General features: G+C 40.4%; 1 protein-coding gene across 1 annotated transcript in view; it reads left to right on the top strand.

Moving 5' to 3' along the window:
• HELLS (helicase, lymphoid specific) overlaps nt 1–17,989 on the top strand; it is a 30,390-nt gene extending 12,401 nt beyond the window's left edge. Inside the window, exons 10-22 of the mRNA XM_066622622.1 lie at nt 454–597; nt 4,638–4,834; nt 6,872–6,968; nt 9,112–9,273; nt 10,714–10,865; nt 11,174–11,312; nt 11,470–11,553; nt 11,633–11,752; nt 12,934–13,050; nt 14,002–14,161; nt 16,012–16,108; nt 16,267–16,343; nt 17,470–17,989. Coding sequence (XP_066478719.1) covers nt 454–597; nt 4,638–4,834; nt 6,872–6,968; nt 9,112–9,273; nt 10,714–10,865; nt 11,174–11,312; nt 11,470–11,553; nt 11,633–11,752; nt 12,934–13,050; nt 14,002–14,161; nt 16,012–16,108; nt 16,267–16,343; nt 17,470–17,558 — 1,635 coding nt within the window. The 3' untranslated portion in view covers nt 17,559–17,989. The remainder of the gene's footprint in view (nt 1–453; nt 598–4,637; nt 4,835–6,871; nt 6,969–9,111; nt 9,274–10,713; nt 10,866–11,173; nt 11,313–11,469; nt 11,554–11,632; nt 11,753–12,933; nt 13,051–14,001; nt 14,162–16,011; nt 16,109–16,266; nt 16,344–17,469) is intronic.
• The last annotated feature ends 625 nt before the right edge of the window (nt 17,990–18,614 follow it).

The raw sequence follows: 18,614 nt of genomic DNA, 5'->3' as shown, positions 1-18,614 counted from the left end.
GAGAAAAATGTAGCTGCTGAGCTAAATTTCACAGTAGCTTTTCAGGGTACTTGCAGGGTTTCAATAGGGAGGAAGGGGTGGGAAAAGTGGCTTTCATTAATGTAGCTTCCAAGAGTCCCACTTTCTGGATGCTACCCACAATCACAGCACAAATTGTGGCTTAATGGTCAAGATTCCAAACATTCAATAAAAGCATGTTTTGGCTCACCTAGCTAAGCACTGCACTTGGAAAGCACATCTGGAGAGATACCAGTGAGACTTCCTTGTTGCATTGCAAGTTGGGGGGGGGGGCTGCTTTAAATAGACTACATGCTGCAGATACAAATCATGACTGAGGTGGATTCACTTTAAACTATCTTGATCTTAGGTTAGTGCTTGACTGTGGTCATGCATTAGGTCTGCAAGGCGCTTGTATTAAATCCAAAATATTTGTGGGTTTTTTGTTAAACGTAGCTTCCCATAATGCTGTACCATGGGACCCAGCAGGAGCGGCGTGCACTGATTCATAAAATTCGAAGGAGAGAAGGCTCCCTGAATATCCATCCTGTGGTGATTACCTCTTTTGAAATAGCCATGAGAGACAGAAGTTCCCTTCAGGTATGTATGAAAATGTGATTCCAGTGATGTCCACAAGTGGTCCCTGATAGACTATATTGTTGTTGTTGTTGTTATTATTAGTTATTATTTTGTCATTTTGATGTGAATAAAATAATAACACAGCTGATAATGATCGTATACACATAAAAAATACATTTATCAGCTGGTAAAGCCTCATCCACATGGACATCTGCCTGACATGTAGGTGTAGATGAGGTACCGATGAAGGTACCAAGGTGCCAATTATGGCAGCTAGCTAGCTTTCTTCCCTCCCTCCCTCCCATCCCCGGTAATGTCCAAGGAGAGCTATAGGGGCCAGCAGCCCATACCCAGAGGTAAGGTTCCCTTACCTCTAGCTTAGCTGCTTATGGCCCCTATCCTGCGTTGGATACAGCACCAGCCTCTTGGCTTGCCTGTTCCAGCACAGAATAGGATTGTGCCCATAATCAAATAACTAATGGCTCTAATGCAGCCATTTTCAGCCTGCCATGACACAGTGGTGTGCTGTGAATGATCTGCAGGTGTGCCGCGGGAGTTTGGGGGAGGGTCATTTATTAGTAGGGCCATAGGGGGATGTGAGCCCCCACCAACAACATGGTGTGCCTTGTCAATTGTCAAAAAACTGATGGTGTGTCTTGACAATTTTAATACCTTGTCAGTGTACTGTGAGACAAAAAAGGTTGAAAATCACTGCTCTAGAGAAAGGGATTATGAAAGGGTTCACAATCTAAAAAAGTGATGCATTGTGTTGAATAGATTCTCTTCTGCTTTAATTAAACCAGGTTTATGAAGATCAGAATAAAACTATGAAAAAGACAGTAATTAAAAGAAAAAAAGTCTAACAGAAGTAAAACTGCAGACACTTGCATTTGTCATGTTAATACCTAACAGCAGTTTTATAAATAATAACTGGGTTGCATACAGAGTTGCACACGTGTAAGCAAGCTTGTGCAAAGGAAATGTCCTTCCACTGCAGCTACCTGTGACCCCTTAAAAGCCTCTTCTGAGGTCATAGAGGAGGGTAGAAAGTGAATTTTGCGGCAGGGAGGGTGTAAAACTACTGAAAATTGTGAGGAGATGCCTTCCACTTGTACAACTATGTACAATGCAATAATACCGATTGCGTGGAAGTAATGAGTTCTGTGCTACGTGAGTTAATTATGCAGTATTACTTTCATATGAACTAAAAATCTGCATGCACTGTGCTGACAGTGACTAGAGTGCAAGTCTTCAACATTTTTTAAAGTTGCGTTAATAAATTATTCCCAGAAATCTCCATTTGGTTTCTGGACTTGTGCACTTTAAGAAAACCATGGGACTATTAAAGAATACCATGGGATTAAGGGTCGTTAAACTATTGTATGATGTCCCTTAGCTTCAGAAGCATGTGCTGCCTCCATGCATGTGGTAAAGAACAATTTCACTTCCAATTGTAGCTCATTGGGAGGGCAAAGGGGGGGTTGAGTACAGTATGTGAACCAACTGATCACTGCTTGCTCTAACCAGTTTCTCAAAGAAATCATGTTGCAAACATAGCTCTGCTTTAGATCATGGTTTCTTTTGTAGACTGGCTGAAACGTGCGAGAACCAACTGGTTCATATCTTGTGGCCAATCCTGACTTGTTAGAAACCATAATTGGAAGAGGAAATAACTCTTTCCCTTGATTGTGCAGGTGAAAGAATGCAAGTTCCTTGGGCTAGGGAAGTGTTCCATGAGATCATTGTTTCCACTGACTACTGGCAGCCCAATCCTATGCATGTCTTCTCAGAAGTAAGTCTCATTAAAGTCAATGGGGCTTACTCCCAGGAAAATGTGAATAGGATTGGGCTGGAAGTCCTTTATTTGCAAGGTGCACACTGAATGAACTGACATAGAGATGTTCTTAACTGTTCTTTGTACTGTAAATATATTGAAATTTTAAACTTATGTTCTGTAGGAGATGCATGACTTCTTACAGAACACACTACAAGAAATTCAGATTTTTAAGTGTTAACTTAAACACTTAATGTTAAACTTAAACATTTAAGTGTAAATTTGATTTGCTCTTTCTCTTAGCTTCAGAAGGACTATAGTTTCTAAAACCAAGTACGCTTCTACATATTCCAGATTCAAATGAAGAATCTGAATAAACTTGTATTTCTCAGAAATATTCAAAACTTAGGTTTAGGATAAAGGGTTCTTTGAATTTGAGCTATAAAAGTCCTGTGTGATCTGTTAATAATAATCCACAAATGTTTGCTCCTCTTCCTTTTCCTACTAAACTGCAGTTAGAATTTGAAAATGGAGAAAGAGGGGCAAATAGAAGACTTCATTTGAGGAACTTGCAGCCTTTCACATAGAAGAGAACCTCACCAAGCTGTTTCCTCCCTAGAAACTGCATGGAGGTGCAGGGGGAGAACACCACAAGGCTGCACTTGGGAACTTGAGTGTTTTCTTTACAGTAGAAAGAAATTTATTTGTAGGATAATCTACCCTGCCTTTCTCCCAATAAAGTGGTTTACAGAAATTAAAAACATACAGGTTGAGTCTCCTTGTTCACAAGGGTTCCTTTCCCAGAACTCATGTGAATGGCAAAAATCACACTATAGCTTATCAATTTAAAAAAAACAAAGTCCCTTTGTTAAAGTGATTTAAAAACAGCCTTGCTGACCTTAGTGATGTTAAGATAGAGTCATTAAGACGACAATCCAACAATCAGTCTCTCTCCAAGCTCTTAGAAAGGATTATCTTTCTTTCACTTGTTGTGTTCAAGGGGAAGGGAGGGGGTTGCTTGGAGAGAGAATGACTGATGGATTGTCAGCTGGCTGCCCTCTCTCTAACTATTGTAAAGGACTACTTTCCTTTAATTTAAAGGGCCCTTCTCGTCATGTTGAGATAAAAATCTCTACAACAGTAAGAAAAGCATTTTAAAGGAGTGCATTTTTCCTCTTCTCCAGGGATCAGCACATTCCTTCTCATTTGCAGTGGCCATTCATGTTGAGTCAAATCGGTGTATAAAAAAATCCATGTATAACAGGGTTGGACCTGTATAACAATAATAAAACATTAAAACCAATTAAAACAAGAAAAAACCCCAATGAATTGCATAAAAACAGTTAAAAATGGCATTTAATTAAAACTCAAGTCCATTATGTCAGCTACCAAACACCATTGTGAATAAAAAGGCCATAAGGCCCTGCTGAAAGGTCTCAAAGGTGGGAGCATTCTTACCACATTCCTAATTCCAGTCTTCTCCTTTCACACCTCCCCCCCCCCCCATGTTCACAATCTCATGGCTGAGACTCAGCTTCCAAGCCAATTCAAACAGTTGCCTAGCAGTCAAGAGGATGTTGCATCAGAGTGAATTGCTCATGTAGTTGGAGACCATGAACTACTTGGTTGCTACATATGTAAGGTGTGAAATCGTCAAAGGCCCAACTACAAATTGACTTCACCCTGCAAAATTAACTGAACAGGTTGAATTGTTAATTATTAAAATGTATCCACCTCCCAAGCCTCAGCACTGTTCGTTGTATGCCACTGGTGTTGATTGGGGGGGGGGGGGAAGAGAAAAGGCAACAGGTATTTCTAGACCAGAGGTTTGAGTGAAAGTTAGCTGGCACATAAGCAAAGGTAGTGCATGCGATGGGGAGGAGAGAACATAGGCACCTTGAGCAACGTTGTTAGAAAAAAGCAACACCTAGTGATGAGGACTAAAGACACTGCAATCCTTTTGTGAGAATTTATCCATTGCTAGATTATGCTGTTTGTGGCCATTTTAAAATCAAGAAAGCTCTTGGACATGTCCTGTACTATCCTCCTTGCCAGTATTTTTGGTAAAAAGGCACCCTAATTGTGTGGTGATCTTCCCTGAATTTAAGGTAGGAGCATCTGCTCTTGTTCTTGTAGTGGAATATGTTTAAAGTTCAGTTTCACAGCACCTGAACAAACATTTGGAACTGCAAAGGCCATGTGTGTTGACAGGTTTCTGTTTCTTGAAATAACCATATGTGTGTGCATGTGCATAGATATATAGAAAATGTATATATTTTTTTCCTAGAACTTCTACTGGAAATACTTAATAGTGGATGAAGGACACCGGATAAAAAACATGAATTGTCGTCTTGTCCAGGAACTCAAGCGGTTTAACACAGACAATAAGCTTCTGTTAACTGGAACTCCCTTGCAAAACAACTTGGCTGAGCTTTGGTCTCTGCTCAATTTTTTGCTGCCTGATGTGTTTGATGACTTGAAAAGGTAGGAAGCAATCAAGAAGTGGAAGTTGTGGCAAAAGTCCAGACTTTGGCCTTCACGTGTGAACGTTCAGAATTAGACAAATGTTGAAAAATAATTGCATGTCTTTGTTTAGTGAAGGAGAGTATTCTTGCACAAGTTGTTCCTCTCACTCTCTCCAGAAGTCTGGACCACGCTAATAGGCTTTTGCCTCTTCCTGTGGAAGAAATCTTGCCCGAGTCTGGATCTTGTATACTTATAGGTGTTTCTCTGCCCACTGTTCCTTTAATCAGTTACAGGAAGGGTGTGAATCAGTAAAAGATCTTTCTAACATCAGTTCCAGACAGATTACAATCAAAGGTTCCCTGGAGTTTATAACCATTACAGATCTCTTGGCATGAACCTACCTGACTTGGAAGCCCAACTGTATTGCAGGCTGTGGTAGCAGAGGTGGTGGTTCATAACTTGCCTCACTGCAAAGGGCATTTTGAGACCAAGGAGCACCTACTCTCACTCCCTCAAATAGTTGATCACCAGGCCAGCATCTAGGAGGAGGCCCCCCAATGGCAACAAGTCCTTACAACATAGGGCACACATTCTGGACTAACTTACCTTACTCCCATTTGTCAGTGGTGCTCAGCAGACAAGCAATCAAATTTGGGAGAAAGTATTTAAAGGACTTTCCTTGCCACATGGTTTCTATCCTATTGCTGCACATCATACACAGAGGGCGCAATCCTAACCAACTTCCCAGCACTGACATAGCTGTGTCGATGTGGCGTGCACTGCATCCTGCTTTGGGGAGGCAGTCAAGGGGGCTTCCTCAAGGTAAGGGCATGTTTGTTACCTTACCTTGGGTCTGCATTGCGACTAGGTCAGTGCTAGAAAATTGGTTAGGATTGCACCCAGAGACTTCCTTCACCTAGTATTTTGGGTTTGGTCTTTCTCACAACCCACCCAAAATCAGCTCCTGAACCACTGGTGGCTTGCAACCCACAGTTTGAGAACGGCTGATTTATTGTTATTGTTATTAATTATAACAGTATTTATATACCACTTTTCAACAGAAAGTTCACAAAATGGTTTATAGAGAAAATCAAACAAACAACTAATGGCTCCCTGTCCCAGAAGGGATCACAATCTAAAAGGATGCAAAAGAACACCAGCAGACAGCCGCTAGAAAAGACAGTGCTGGGTGAGGAGGGCCAGTTACTCTCCCCCAACTAAATAAAAGGACACCAATTTAAAAAGTACCTCTTACCCAGTTAGCAGGATTTAAAGTTTAGAGTAGGTTTTACTTTCACCTTTGGGAGAATTGTCTTTATGAAGATGGAGGGAAGTTTCCTTTTTGAAAAAAGTTTTTAGCTGTCTTGACTACAGTAACAACATGGTGGCTAGCCTGTGAAACAGACAGATGTTACTTTTTGATACAGTCTTTGAGGTATTTGCAGTGAGGAGTTGTGATTCGCAGTGGCTATTTATTTATCTGTGGACCTGTGCCCCAGAAGAACATTCCCAGGGTGTTAATGACTTTAGAGGTTGTAACCAACCTGCACCTTGAATTGAATTAGAGAACACACTGATGACCAATAAAGGTGGTCCAAAGTGTAAGCTCATGTTTCGCAGCAAGAACTTGCACAGCTTCATTCTGTACCAGCTGAAGTTTCCAGACTTTTCACACTAGTGAAAGCAGACAGTTGAACCTAAGTGTTCTGTGGTGCTCATTGCTCTTGGCAGTAATTGTGCTGTGTGTGATGAAATTTGATTTTAGAAGTAGAATTCAGCATGTGAGAATCTCTGATTTAAAAAAAAGTTTTTAGACTTTGAAGATAAATGTGTCATATTCCAGTGTGGGCAAGCTGTCTTAGTTGTAGTCATTGGGCAAAATTTCCATGGGCAGCACACCTCCAGGATGATAAATTAGGTCAGAAGCAAATATGGATATGTACAAGTTATGGAATTTTGTTTTCTTCTACACATAATTGAGTGTGCATGCTGCACATCATTGAGAATATATGCAGCTCATCCATTCTTTAATTTGTTTTTCTGTTATTTTCCCAGTTTTGAGTCCTGGTTTGACATCGCCAGTATATCTGAAACCGCTGAAGATATTGTTGCCAAAGAGAGAGAGCAGAACATCTTGCACATGCTGCACCAGGTCTCAGTTTTAATTGATTTAAATGTATTGGTGGTGGTTGTCCTCTCAAGTTCTACCTTGTCCTTAACAGTATTTTAGCATGCCTGATGAGCATTTATATGTCCTCCCACCACCACTCCTATGTCTGCACATATGCAAGCAGCCCTATACCTTCCCAACTTTCATGACCTTACATTCCTACCTATGTACTCCCGGATGAGAAGCATATTTTGATCAAAAGAGGGGGTAGAAGTTGAAAGGTGATACCCTTTTATTGTTTTTGTTTCCAACACTTGCAAATTTATTGCTGAAGTCAACTTTGTTTGTCTTAAGCCATTAGGGTATAGGAAATGGTGTCTTCCACAGTGCAAGCAGGAGCAGCTATGTCCAAAGAAGGAGGATGGCTGAAAACGGGAAGGTCTTGCACATAACTTTAGCTGTCTTTGGTGCATTGTGTGATGCTATACTAGGTGGCTGCTTCATCAGTGTGGTAGATACGTGCCCCATGTAGGAAGCTTATCTCTTCGGAAGCTTCTAGTTTTGAGGATTGCAAGACTGTCAGGTGTTTTAATAAGACACCATTGGTGCCATCATTGAAAAGTGTCAGATGGGATGAATTTTTGTTCCTGATGCTGGGTAGGCAAGTTTGGAATTTGTGTACTTCACATACCTGATTGTCTCACTGCCTGAGCTGACTAGGCTGTTCTTGAGCATGGCATTGGGAGTTGCCCAGATATTATTGGTTTGGGGGGGGGGGAGTGTTCATTCTTTAACTCCCGAGGCAGCACTTAGGATTTCATGATTACCATGAACCTGTCAGTTGCTATACTGCATCTCCCCATAGATGATAGGAAGCTATCATCTTGTGACAAAACGATCTGGTGAGGCCCTCTTGCATGTTCCACTGCCTTGAAAGACTTAGAGCCCAATCCCATGCCAATTTACTTAGAAGTAAATCCCATTATAGTCAATGGGCCTTACGCTCAGGAAAGTGTGGATAGGATTGCAGCCTTATTTATTTAAAAGATTTTAATACCGCTTTTTTCAACATTAAAACAATAAAATGATGATAATACAATCAAAAACATTAAATAAAACCTATTAAAACATTAAATTAAAAGTTGACAAAATTAAATGATACTAGAGCTAAAGGTGTAAAAACAACAATAACATATAATACATAAAATAATATAAAAACAGCAACCAAGACCTACAGATGTTAAATTAAGGAGGAGTCCCTAGAAGGCTCCTCTCTCCTTGAAAGCAAAACATAATTAAAATGTTTTTAAGCCCCACCAGAAACTGTATAGAGGGGAGGCTGTCCTGGGATGCTCTGAAGGTTGGTTCCAAAGACATAGTGACAGAGCATGTTCCACTGCCTTCAGAGTCTTGGTTGGTAGTGAGGCCCCTTAAACTCTTTTGGCAGGGAGTTCCACCATTGCAGAAATTTGCACCTTTACTGGCAGTGTACTGCCAACAATTAAAAATGTATGTGTTCTGGATGGCATTCTTGTTTTGTTTTGCTACTGTGGCCTTTGACTTGCTCGTTAATTTTTTGTTGCTATATTTTTCATTGTTCAGTTTTTTTATTATTTTAATTGACTGTTGGCTGCCTTGGCTGTATCAGTTTCTGGAGGGGAAAAGCACAGTATGGATTTTTAAAAATATAAATATATGCAGAAGTATTAAGGGAAACTTAAGCATATATAAAATTATTTTCTGACCTATAGTTTGCTAAGAACATTTTGACTTCTAGAAATATTTTGCTTTTGGATGATACTTGAGTATGCAGTGTAGTTATAAGGGAAACTGAAAACAGTCATATTTTATTATAGGTTTCTGAGGAAGTTAAAGAAAAAAGACGACACTCAGACAAAATAGTGTATATTTTGAACCCCATGCAATACAAGTTGGGGCGCAATCCTAACCAAACTTCTAGCAGTGGCATAGCTGTGCCAGTGGGGCATGTGCTGCATCCTGCAGTTGGGAGGCAGTCATGGAGGCCTCCTCAAGGTAAGGCAACATTTACCTCGGAGTTGCATTGCCCTTACCACGGTGCTGGAAAATTGGTTAGGATTGCGCCCTTAGTTATTCTGACTTATCTCCCTTTGAGTGTGTGTGTTTGATTTTGAGTTAAAACTACTTTTTTCAATATAAACTCTAGATTTTGACCCCGTTTTTACTGAGAAGACTGAAATCAGATGTAACTCTGGAAGTTCCTCCCAAGCGTGAAGTTGTGGTCTATGCTCCTCTGGTGAAGAAACAAGAAACCTTCTACACTGCCATTGTAAACAGGACAATTCGGAAGATGCTGGGAATCCATGAGGTACTCACTGTGGGGGCCTGACATAGGGGTACACTTCATCATAGGCACCCTGCACTCTGGCCTTGGTTCACAGCATTGTATCTTGTAAAGCTGCGACTGGGGCACATTTTGCTTCTGAAAATGTACCTGTTAAAAAGTGTGGGGGTGTGAGAGAGAGAAATGTGAAGCTCCTCACTGACTAGAGCACTATAGCCTAGTTCTCAAAAGTATAAGGTCATCTTTTCTCTGGACAGGTATAAGCAGGGAGGTCTAACTTCCAACAGCCAGGGGCCCCCACACAACCCTGGTGTCACCCCCCCCCCGTGCATTGACACAGAAGTAATTGGTGGTGATGTAGCTGCCAGTTATTTGCAGGATCTGCACTGCTGAAGTCACTCAGGAGGAGGTAGTTGGTGCAGCAGGGCTTTTTGATCTCTCTACTGTACCATTCTAGCTTCTCCGAAGAAGCTGGAATGGAGTGGCAGGGAGATTGAAAAGCCACTGAAGCAGGAAGGGGCAGTGGGTGGTGGCTGCGGTAGGGCTTTTGAGGGCCACAAAAGGATCAGTGAAAGGTATTTTGCTTTCTCTCCTTTAACTCAGGGCCCAATCCTATCCAATTTTCCAGCACCAGTGTAGCCGCAATGCCGCCCCAAGGTAAGGGAACAAATGTTCCATACCTTAAGGAGGCCTCTGTGACTGCCTCCCCACTATAGGATGCAGTGCATGCCCCATTGACACGGCTGCACCAGCATTGGAAAACTGGGTAGGACTGGGCTCTCAGTTTTATATGTTTTTTAATTAAACAAAAACCTCGTCCCAACATGGTTTTCTGTAATTGAATAGATCTAAAAACAAGATACAGGTCCAGCCTTGTTATACACTGATTTTTTATACACAGATTTGACTCAACACAAATGGCAACTGCAAATGAGAAGGAATGTGCTGATCCCTGCAGAAGGGGAAAAATGCATCCCTTTAAAATCAGTTTAAAAAACTGAACAGTCCTTTAACAATAGCCTCCTTAATGAGAGGGAGAGAGGGCAGCTGGCTGACAATCCATCAATCCTTTCTCTAGGCCACCCCTCCTGTACCCCTGAACACTTGAAAGAAAGGTAATCACTTTGCATTGGTGAAGGGAGGGGCTGAGTGAAGTGCCTTTCTAAGGCACTTGGAGGGGGGCTGATTGATGGATTGTCTTCTTAAGGACTCTTATCTTACATCACAAAGGTCAGCAAGGCTGTTTTAAAATCACAGAGCAAGGGAACTTTGTTTTTTTCAATGGATTTGCTTTAGTGCGTTTTTTGCCATCCATGTGAGTTCTGGGAGTGGAACCCACTCGAATAGTGAGGCTCAACCTGTAGTCTGTTTTGCTAGGCTTCTTTGTAGTACTCATACTTTTCATGGCTGCTTTGTTTCCAGTGGATTGTGACAAAAGATAACAGCTACTGTTTCATTCTACAGGAAGTAAAAGAAGTTATTGAGTTGAGCCCTACAGGCCGACCAAAGCGTCGCAGTCGAAAGGTTGTTAGTTACCGTGAGCCTGGTGAAGATGACTTACCTGATGACCTGGAAGAACTGATGAACAGAATGAAAGAGGAAGTTGGAAAAGAGAGGTGCCTATCTAAAGGCGACTTACCATTCTTCACAATGCATCATTGCGCCCAAGCTAGTAGCATTACAAAATTTCATAGCAGAAGCTGTTAAGACAGACTGTACAAATGGTCTGTGTGTCTGAACAAATAATACAGTAACAATTTATCAAAAATATCAATATAGAGTAATTTTGGAAAGTGTGTTGGGGTGTTGCATTAATTTATTCACTCTTAAAATTCTTGTAATTCATAGCAGGATTGTGTATTGGATTATGTCTGTGCTTGAATTGTTTTATTTTGTCATAGTTACAAACTTACCTGTTTTCAAGGCCAGTGATAGAAGTGAATGTGCCTTTGGATTCAGAAGTCAATCTGAAGATGCAGAACATCATGATGTTACTGAGAAAGTGTGTCAATCATCCATACCTTATAGAATATCCACTGGACCCTGTCACACAGCAGTTTAAGGTATGCTTGAATCACCTTCTGATAAGTTTTTTGTTAATTTCAGTGTTGCTTGAATTTAACATAACTGGAAGGGCAAGCAAACCCTACTATATAGAAGTCAACAATTTCTAATGAAAACTTGATTTTAGTGTCATTTAATTGTGTTTCTCACATCAAGGTTGATGAGGATCTAGTGAAGAATTCAGGCAAATTTTTACTCTTGGATCGCATGCTACCAGAGCTAAAAAAACGAGGGCACAAGGTATTTTTTGTTTCTTACTGTAGCAAAAGTTTCTTGAGCACTTGAATTAAGGATAATGAGGAATCCTTGCACTTTATAGGTGCTTCTCTTCTCACAAATGACACAAATGTTGGATATTTTGATGGACTACTGCTATCTCAGGGATTACCAGTTCAGTCGCCTGGATGGAACCATGTCCTATGCAGAGAGGGAAGAAAATGTAGGTGATTCCTTTCCTAAAGGCATATGCCTAGCCTCTTTGATTCGTCTGAGATTCCTTTTATGGCATAGCAACTAATTTAGGGCCCAATCCGATCCAATTTTCCAGTACTGGTGCTGCTGTGCCTATGGGGTATGCACTGCTTCATGTGTTGGGGTGGCAGTCACAGATACCTCCTCAAGGTATGGGAACATTTGTTCCCTTACCTTAGGACTGTATTGCGGCTGCACCAGTGCTGGAAAGTTGGATAGGATTGGGCTTTCAGTCAGTAATGTAGAAAAAGAATTGGAAGCATACCTGTGATGTTTGAAAGCTGGTATAGCAAAGTGACAAAAACGGAGCTATGAATCAATGTCTGCGACTCAAATTTCACTCATACCATGAACCTGCGAGGTGGAGTGCCTCAGTGTCATGTCACCTCCCTCAGTGTATGAATAGTGACCTAATTTTCAGGGTTGATGTACACCTTACAATATAGTACTTTCTCTAAATAATCCTATACATTGCTTTTCAACAGAAGTTCTTAAAATAGTTTAAATAGCAAAAGGAATAAGATGGTGACTAAGAACATAAGAGCTGCTGGATCAGACCAAAGGCCCATCTAGTGCGGCTTCCTGTTTCTCACAGTGGCCCACTAGATACCTCAGGAAGCATACAAGACAACAAGATACTTGCATCCTGTTGCCACTCCCTTGCATCTGGCATTCTGAAGTAGCCTGCTTCTAAATCCAGGAGATTGCAAATACTCATCATGGGTTGTAACCTGTGATGGACTTTTCTTCTAGAAACCTGTCCAATCCCCTTTTAAAGGTGTATATAGGCCAGATGTCATCACCACATCCTGTGGCAAAGAGTTCCATAGATGAATTACACACTGGACAAAGAAATATTTCCTTTTGTCTGTTCTAACTCCTGACACTCAATTTTAGTGGCTGTCCCCTGGTTCTGGTTTTGTGTGAGAGGGAAAAGAACATTTCTCTATATCCCTTTATCCACTTTGGTCAAATGTTACTTAACTACATTCTGTGGTTAAAGCAAAATGTACAACTCTTTGGAAGCTTGTACGTATGTACTGTATGTTGAAATGCACCTTTGGTTTTTCCTGTGTGTGTGTGGTTGTTTTCAGTACAGTTCAGAGGACAGCACTGACTTATTCTACATGATGATTCTGTCTTTTACAGATGAAAAACTTTAACACAGATCCAGAAGTTTATATCTTTCTGGTGAGCACACGTGCTGGAGGTCTTGGCATTAATTTGACTGCAGCAGATACAGTAATAATTTATGACAGTGACTGGGTATGTTTTGCATCTGACATGTGCTGAACTACACTGATACATGCACCCTGCTCAGGCTTGAGACCTTCTCTATCAATAGAGGTGTTTGAAAATAGTTTTATTTTACTCAGAAGCAAGCCCATTGTGTTCAGTAAGACTTGGGCTGTAATCATATCTTGCTCACAGGAAACAACACCTTTGCCTAGCATGGTCTATCAAGCCATAGTTGAACCTTGAAACAGTTTCAGAACATTTCCCCAGTGCAAAATGAACTTTTGTCAGAGGGAAAAATTACAGCTATGTTCTTCAGTTCAGACTGTGAACAGGTGAAATGCCTGTTTGGCTCCTACAGCTGACAGAAATGATGAGGTTCACACACTCTTAAGTCTGAAATCTGAAGTTTGGTTAAACAATTCTATATTTTTATCCTATCCAGTCCAAAAGGCTCGGATCAAGTAACAATACTTAAAGAGAATTAAATAGCACAAAACTGTAGCAAATTGGGGCCAACCTTTCTGCCAGCCAAATAGAGTGGAAAGGCCCGTAGCTTTTAGTGGCATAGAGTGTGTAGTAGGCCTTGGGTTCAATCCCCAGAATGACCAAATTATCACAGAGACATTAGTATCACAGAGAAGATTCATTAGTTCTCTTTCCAGGGAGTTGGCTGTTGAATACCATACCGTTTTAGCACAGTTGTCCAAGTAGCAGCCTCTCTCCAAGATCTTGGGCAAGGGTTTTCCCCAGTCCTGCTATTTGGGATGCTTTGGAATTTGCATCAGGGTGGCTGATATTTCATTCTGAATTGCTGGGGGTGTGTGCTGTGCCTTTGACTTTCAAAATAAGCCTTTAGCAAGAGGTCAGATCTTTCACCTGGGAGAGCTAGTATTACCTGAATAAAATTAAAAACATGTTCTGAAGTTCATGATACAACTTTAGGTATTAAATTTGTTTTCACAACTTTTCGTTCCATAGAATCCTCAGTCTGACCTTCAGGCCCAAGACCGATGTCATAGAATTGGTCAGACAAAGCCAGTGGTTGTATATCGCTTCGTAACTGCAAACACTATTGATCAGAAGATTGTGGAGAGAGCTGCTGCCAAAAGGAAGTTAGAGAAGCTGGTTATCCACAAAAGTTAGTAAAATAACTTTGTTCTTCTTAAACCCCATATTGACAGTTTTTCCTTATTGGACTATTAACTCTGAATGGCAGTTCCCACTGTATATTTTTGCTTGTACATCAAATTGAGTGCTATGATGGAACCACCAAGCTGAATTATCTAATGCTGAGAGCTATGGATGAACCCTTTTTCTCTACACTTAAGTTTTCTGCTTGCTAGTTTGCCACAAGGTGTGGTATCTGCATGTCCATGAACAGGATGTATTCTGTAGAATTAGAGTTTTGCTGTGTGGTTTCCTGGCCTGTGCAAAACAGAAGGAAAAGTCCACTCTGGTGGACAGAGATAAGGCAGAAAAAGAAAGGCTCTAATGACTGCATGGTGAATGAATATACATTTCTTCACAAGATCATGACCTTACGAAACATAGCCTAATCTGCAGTGCTAAAAAACATGGTGTCTTGGTTAGAACTGTTGTGATCTTGAGACTAACTTGTCTGAACTCTTGATTGTAGAGAAATTGATATCCTGCATTGGTTGTATCAAAACTGGATATCGTCACGCTCTGTTTGTGAAGATCATCTAGTGCAGAATGCTCTGCATGTGTTTTAATGATGTTACTGCTTTATTAACTGCACAAGTTAATTCATTTGAGTGCAATTAAAAATACTGTTTATTACTTTTAAAGCTGTAAACTGCTTGGGTCCCAAGTCCCTGAATGACCACCACCCTTCATATGAAATATCCAGTCCTTAAGGTCATCTGCTGAGACCCCTTTGTGGGTCCTGCCATGAGACCCCCTTGTGTATCCTGCCATCACTGGAGGCACAGTTGGTGAGGTCAAGACCATCTTTTCTGCGGTGATACCCAGTTTGTGGAATTTCCAGCCCCCAAGGAATTAGATTAACTCCTTTCAATTCCACTACCATGAAAGTTTTTTTTTTCCCTAAGCCTTCATACTTGCTGAACTTTTATTTGCTGAGTCTACTGTTGGGTTTATGGTTTTGCTTGCTTGTGTTTGCTTGTCTTTTATTATATTTTGTGTGTTATATTTTTTAAACTTTTGATTGTTGGTCACTTTAAGCACTAGCTTTTTCAGGGTGACGTGGGATTAAAAATGTGTGTTAAATATAAAATACACAAATATATTTTGCTGAATCTAGGTGAAGGTGGAAGAGAATGAGAGATGCTACTTTATTTTTCCCTACCGCCTTCTGCTTTAGCAACTCAGGAAAAATCATTTCCAGGGATACTAATAGCTGATAAAATAGTGATACATTTTCTTTCTTAGCCTACATTAGTACATGTCTGTAACCTGCATGAACGTGTAATTTATAAGATTTTGCAGAATATATTAATCTGGAATTCTTGTTCCACATGTCCTGTAGGGTGGGGAAGAAGCCCTTTAAAAAAAAATCCTAAGAGATGCTGACGGTTAAATTTAGTGGAATGATTGAATTTTGTAAAACAGATTAGAAATAGTTAGCAAGGCTACTTGTCATGTTAGAGCACCCTTAGCTGCCACCATACAGCTTCTTCTTTTTTTCCTTTCCTTTTTGGCATTGCTGTTGGAGGAATAAATGGCTCTTCCACTGTGTGTATGCATCTTGCAGTCCTTGTACAGAATACAAAAATCTACTGAAAAATGTTCTAGGCAGCTCTTCTCTGATCTTAATTGGATGTGTTGGGGTTTGTGGTCTTGTCTCAATACACACAAGGTATTTATAGTGCAGTGTGATTATGAAATGATGTTGAACTTGTGATCTGGCAAGTAGTTTGCCTGTTTCAATATTAAAAGAATTGCTGACAATGTGGCAATTGTCTCACAATGGTATCATGGTGAAACACCATCTTGTTTTTCTTCAAGATCAGTTTAAAGGTAGCAGATTTGGAGTAAATCAGTCAAAGAGCTGCTTGGACCCAAAGGAGTTACTGGAGTTGCTGCAATCCAGAGATTATGACAGGTGATTTCAACTCATCAGTAATGGGCAGGGAAGGGGGGGGTATAAAAAAACACTACACAGAAATGGGGCGTCTTTTGTTGGGAGGGGGGAAGCTTCTGTACAAGGGACAGGGATATTTGGAAAATATGAAATTAATGCTCTTCATTTCCTTCTACTAGAGAGATTACAGGATCAGGAGGGAAAATAATAAGTGACAAAGATCTAGAGTTACTTCTGGACAGGAGTGATCTTATGAGTAAGTACTACTGATGTGTCTTTCTACTCAGCTGAGGGCACAATCCTAACCCCTTTAGTGTCTGTGCTTTCCAGCACTGGCATAGCAGTGCCAGTGGGACATGCATCCTGCTGTTGGAAGTCACTCACAGGGGCCACCTCAAAGTAAGGGAATGTTCGTTCCCTTACCTCAGAGCTGCATTGCCCTTGTGTCAGTGCTGGAAAGCACTGACATAAGGGGATAGGATTGCGCCCAGAATCTCATACAGCAGCCAAATTCAAATGTGGATTCTGTCTGTAGAGAAAGCTGTTCCAGATTAGAAACTTTGAGATTCTCACCTTGCTTACAAGGTTCTTCTGTCTTTTTTGTTAAGTGAAGATATGTAAATCAAGACCTAATTTAGGCCAATGTAGTAAGAATGAACACCACCCTAACTGGTAGTGTTCTTTGGGGGATATCAGTAAAGACTTTAGGTTACAATCCTATCCACACTTTCTTGGGAGTAATGGTGCTTATTTCTGAGTAAAGCATGCCTAGGATTGCACTGTTAGTCTCTGACAGTGGAGAGAAAACTCTCAATGCAAACTGCAACACTACAAGCTTATACTTCAGAATAAGATGCCACATATAAAATCAAGAGACTTGCAGTTCAGCAGCGTGATGTTTTTGGGGCAAATTTTTCCAATTCTTTGTTTCTTCCCTCCTTGCAATTCTTCCAAGAGCCCTTCTGATTTATACAGCTGATTATAAAACCAAACTGTAACGCGGCCATAATTGTCTCCGCATTGTTAGTTATCTCTCAATGGAATTGAGAAATCTGAAAGGAAAAGAGCCCACCCTTTCTGGTAGCTAACTCCCCTTTTCAAAATATTTCAGTCTCTCAAAAGTCAGTGATTTAAATTCTGCAATTTAGAATGCAGAATCTAGTCTCAACAGAATCACTCTAATTCCTACACTCTGCTGTGTTGTGCACTGCACATCAGAATGTTCTGCAAGAAAAGTGGAACTCCGTAATCTCTTCTGCTATAGTACAGCCAGAAGCCCGAGTCCTGTACCTATAATAGCACTGTCTGAAATTGCACTAGCATTAGCTATTTATGAGCCTTCCACGTTCTCTTTAAATGATTGCATTTTTCCTTTTTCCTAGACCAAATGAAAAATTCTAAATCCCTTAAAGAAAAAACAGGAGTTTTCAAGGTTTTGGAAACCACAGACATCATGGAAAACATGCTTTGAAATATGGCCAGTTCATGCTCACTGAACTACTTGTGCTGACCTCGAACACCCTCAAGGTTCATACCTTATAGTTCTGAGTTCAGAAACTTCTTTCAGATTGCATTATTCTCAAGTGATGAAAGAAGACTCTAAAATATAACATTGTTCAACTGACAGATCTGAAAAGTAGGCTTTTGGAATTTCTTATTGATGAGACTGACAGTTCATATTACTTTTGATTCTAGTAGCATCTATTAAGCTGTTCAATTTGTACAGTTTTCTATGAAAGTTGTATTCAAGTAGTGCAAGTTTTTTTAAAAAAAATCTTGATTCTGTTTATGGTTTTATTTGGACAGAGAATGTTTACTTTGTTTTGTTTACAAGCCTAATTGTATGACATCAGTTTTTGGTAAGGTTGCTAAATAAATTCTGTATTGTATCGGGCTTGAAGAATGAGTGTTTGATATAAAAGCAATGGCTGGTGGTGCCTACCTGGATGTAACCCTGCAGGTTCAGCTGTGTCCTAGAATCGCTACAGAGAATTTATATTCCCCAGTTTAATGTGTTTACCTGGAGGTTCTGTGTTAAGTTGATCATAAAGGGATGGTACAATCTTTAAGATCTGCATGTGCTATTCTTTCACACACTGAACTTGAATCTTTTGAGTTCTTTGTATTAACTCTTTGATCTTGTTTTGTGATTTTCTGAATTTAACTGATGGGTTTTCAGAAGCATTGCCATTTTTAGTTATGTTTTGTAGTCTTAGTACCTTTAACTTGCACAATATTATGAAAAACTGTCACAAGAGCAGTGGTTTTGTAGACTAGGGCCTTCCTTCCCTGCCCACACAGTACAACCTATGAGGATTTTAATTTCCCCATACCTAAGCTGATCTTTGACTTTCTTTCAGAGGTGTATGAAATATCCTGTTGCTGGTAGCATCGTTCCTTGAGCCATCTGTCTGAACATTCTATAATACTTCAGTTAGGCTAATTGCTGCTAGAGGCATCACCGCCAGCCCAAAATGCCTTAACTAAATTACATTTTTTGGGTTTAGTAACTTACTAATGTTATCAC

Source organism: Tiliqua scincoides, chromosome 3 (genome assembly GCF_035046505.1).
Source record: "Tiliqua scincoides isolate rTilSci1 chromosome 3, rTilSci1.hap2, whole genome shotgun sequence".
Lineage (NCBI taxonomy): Eukaryota > Metazoa > Chordata > Lepidosauria > Squamata > Scincidae > Tiliqua > Tiliqua scincoides.
This window is presented reverse-complemented; position numbering and strand designations above follow the sequence as displayed.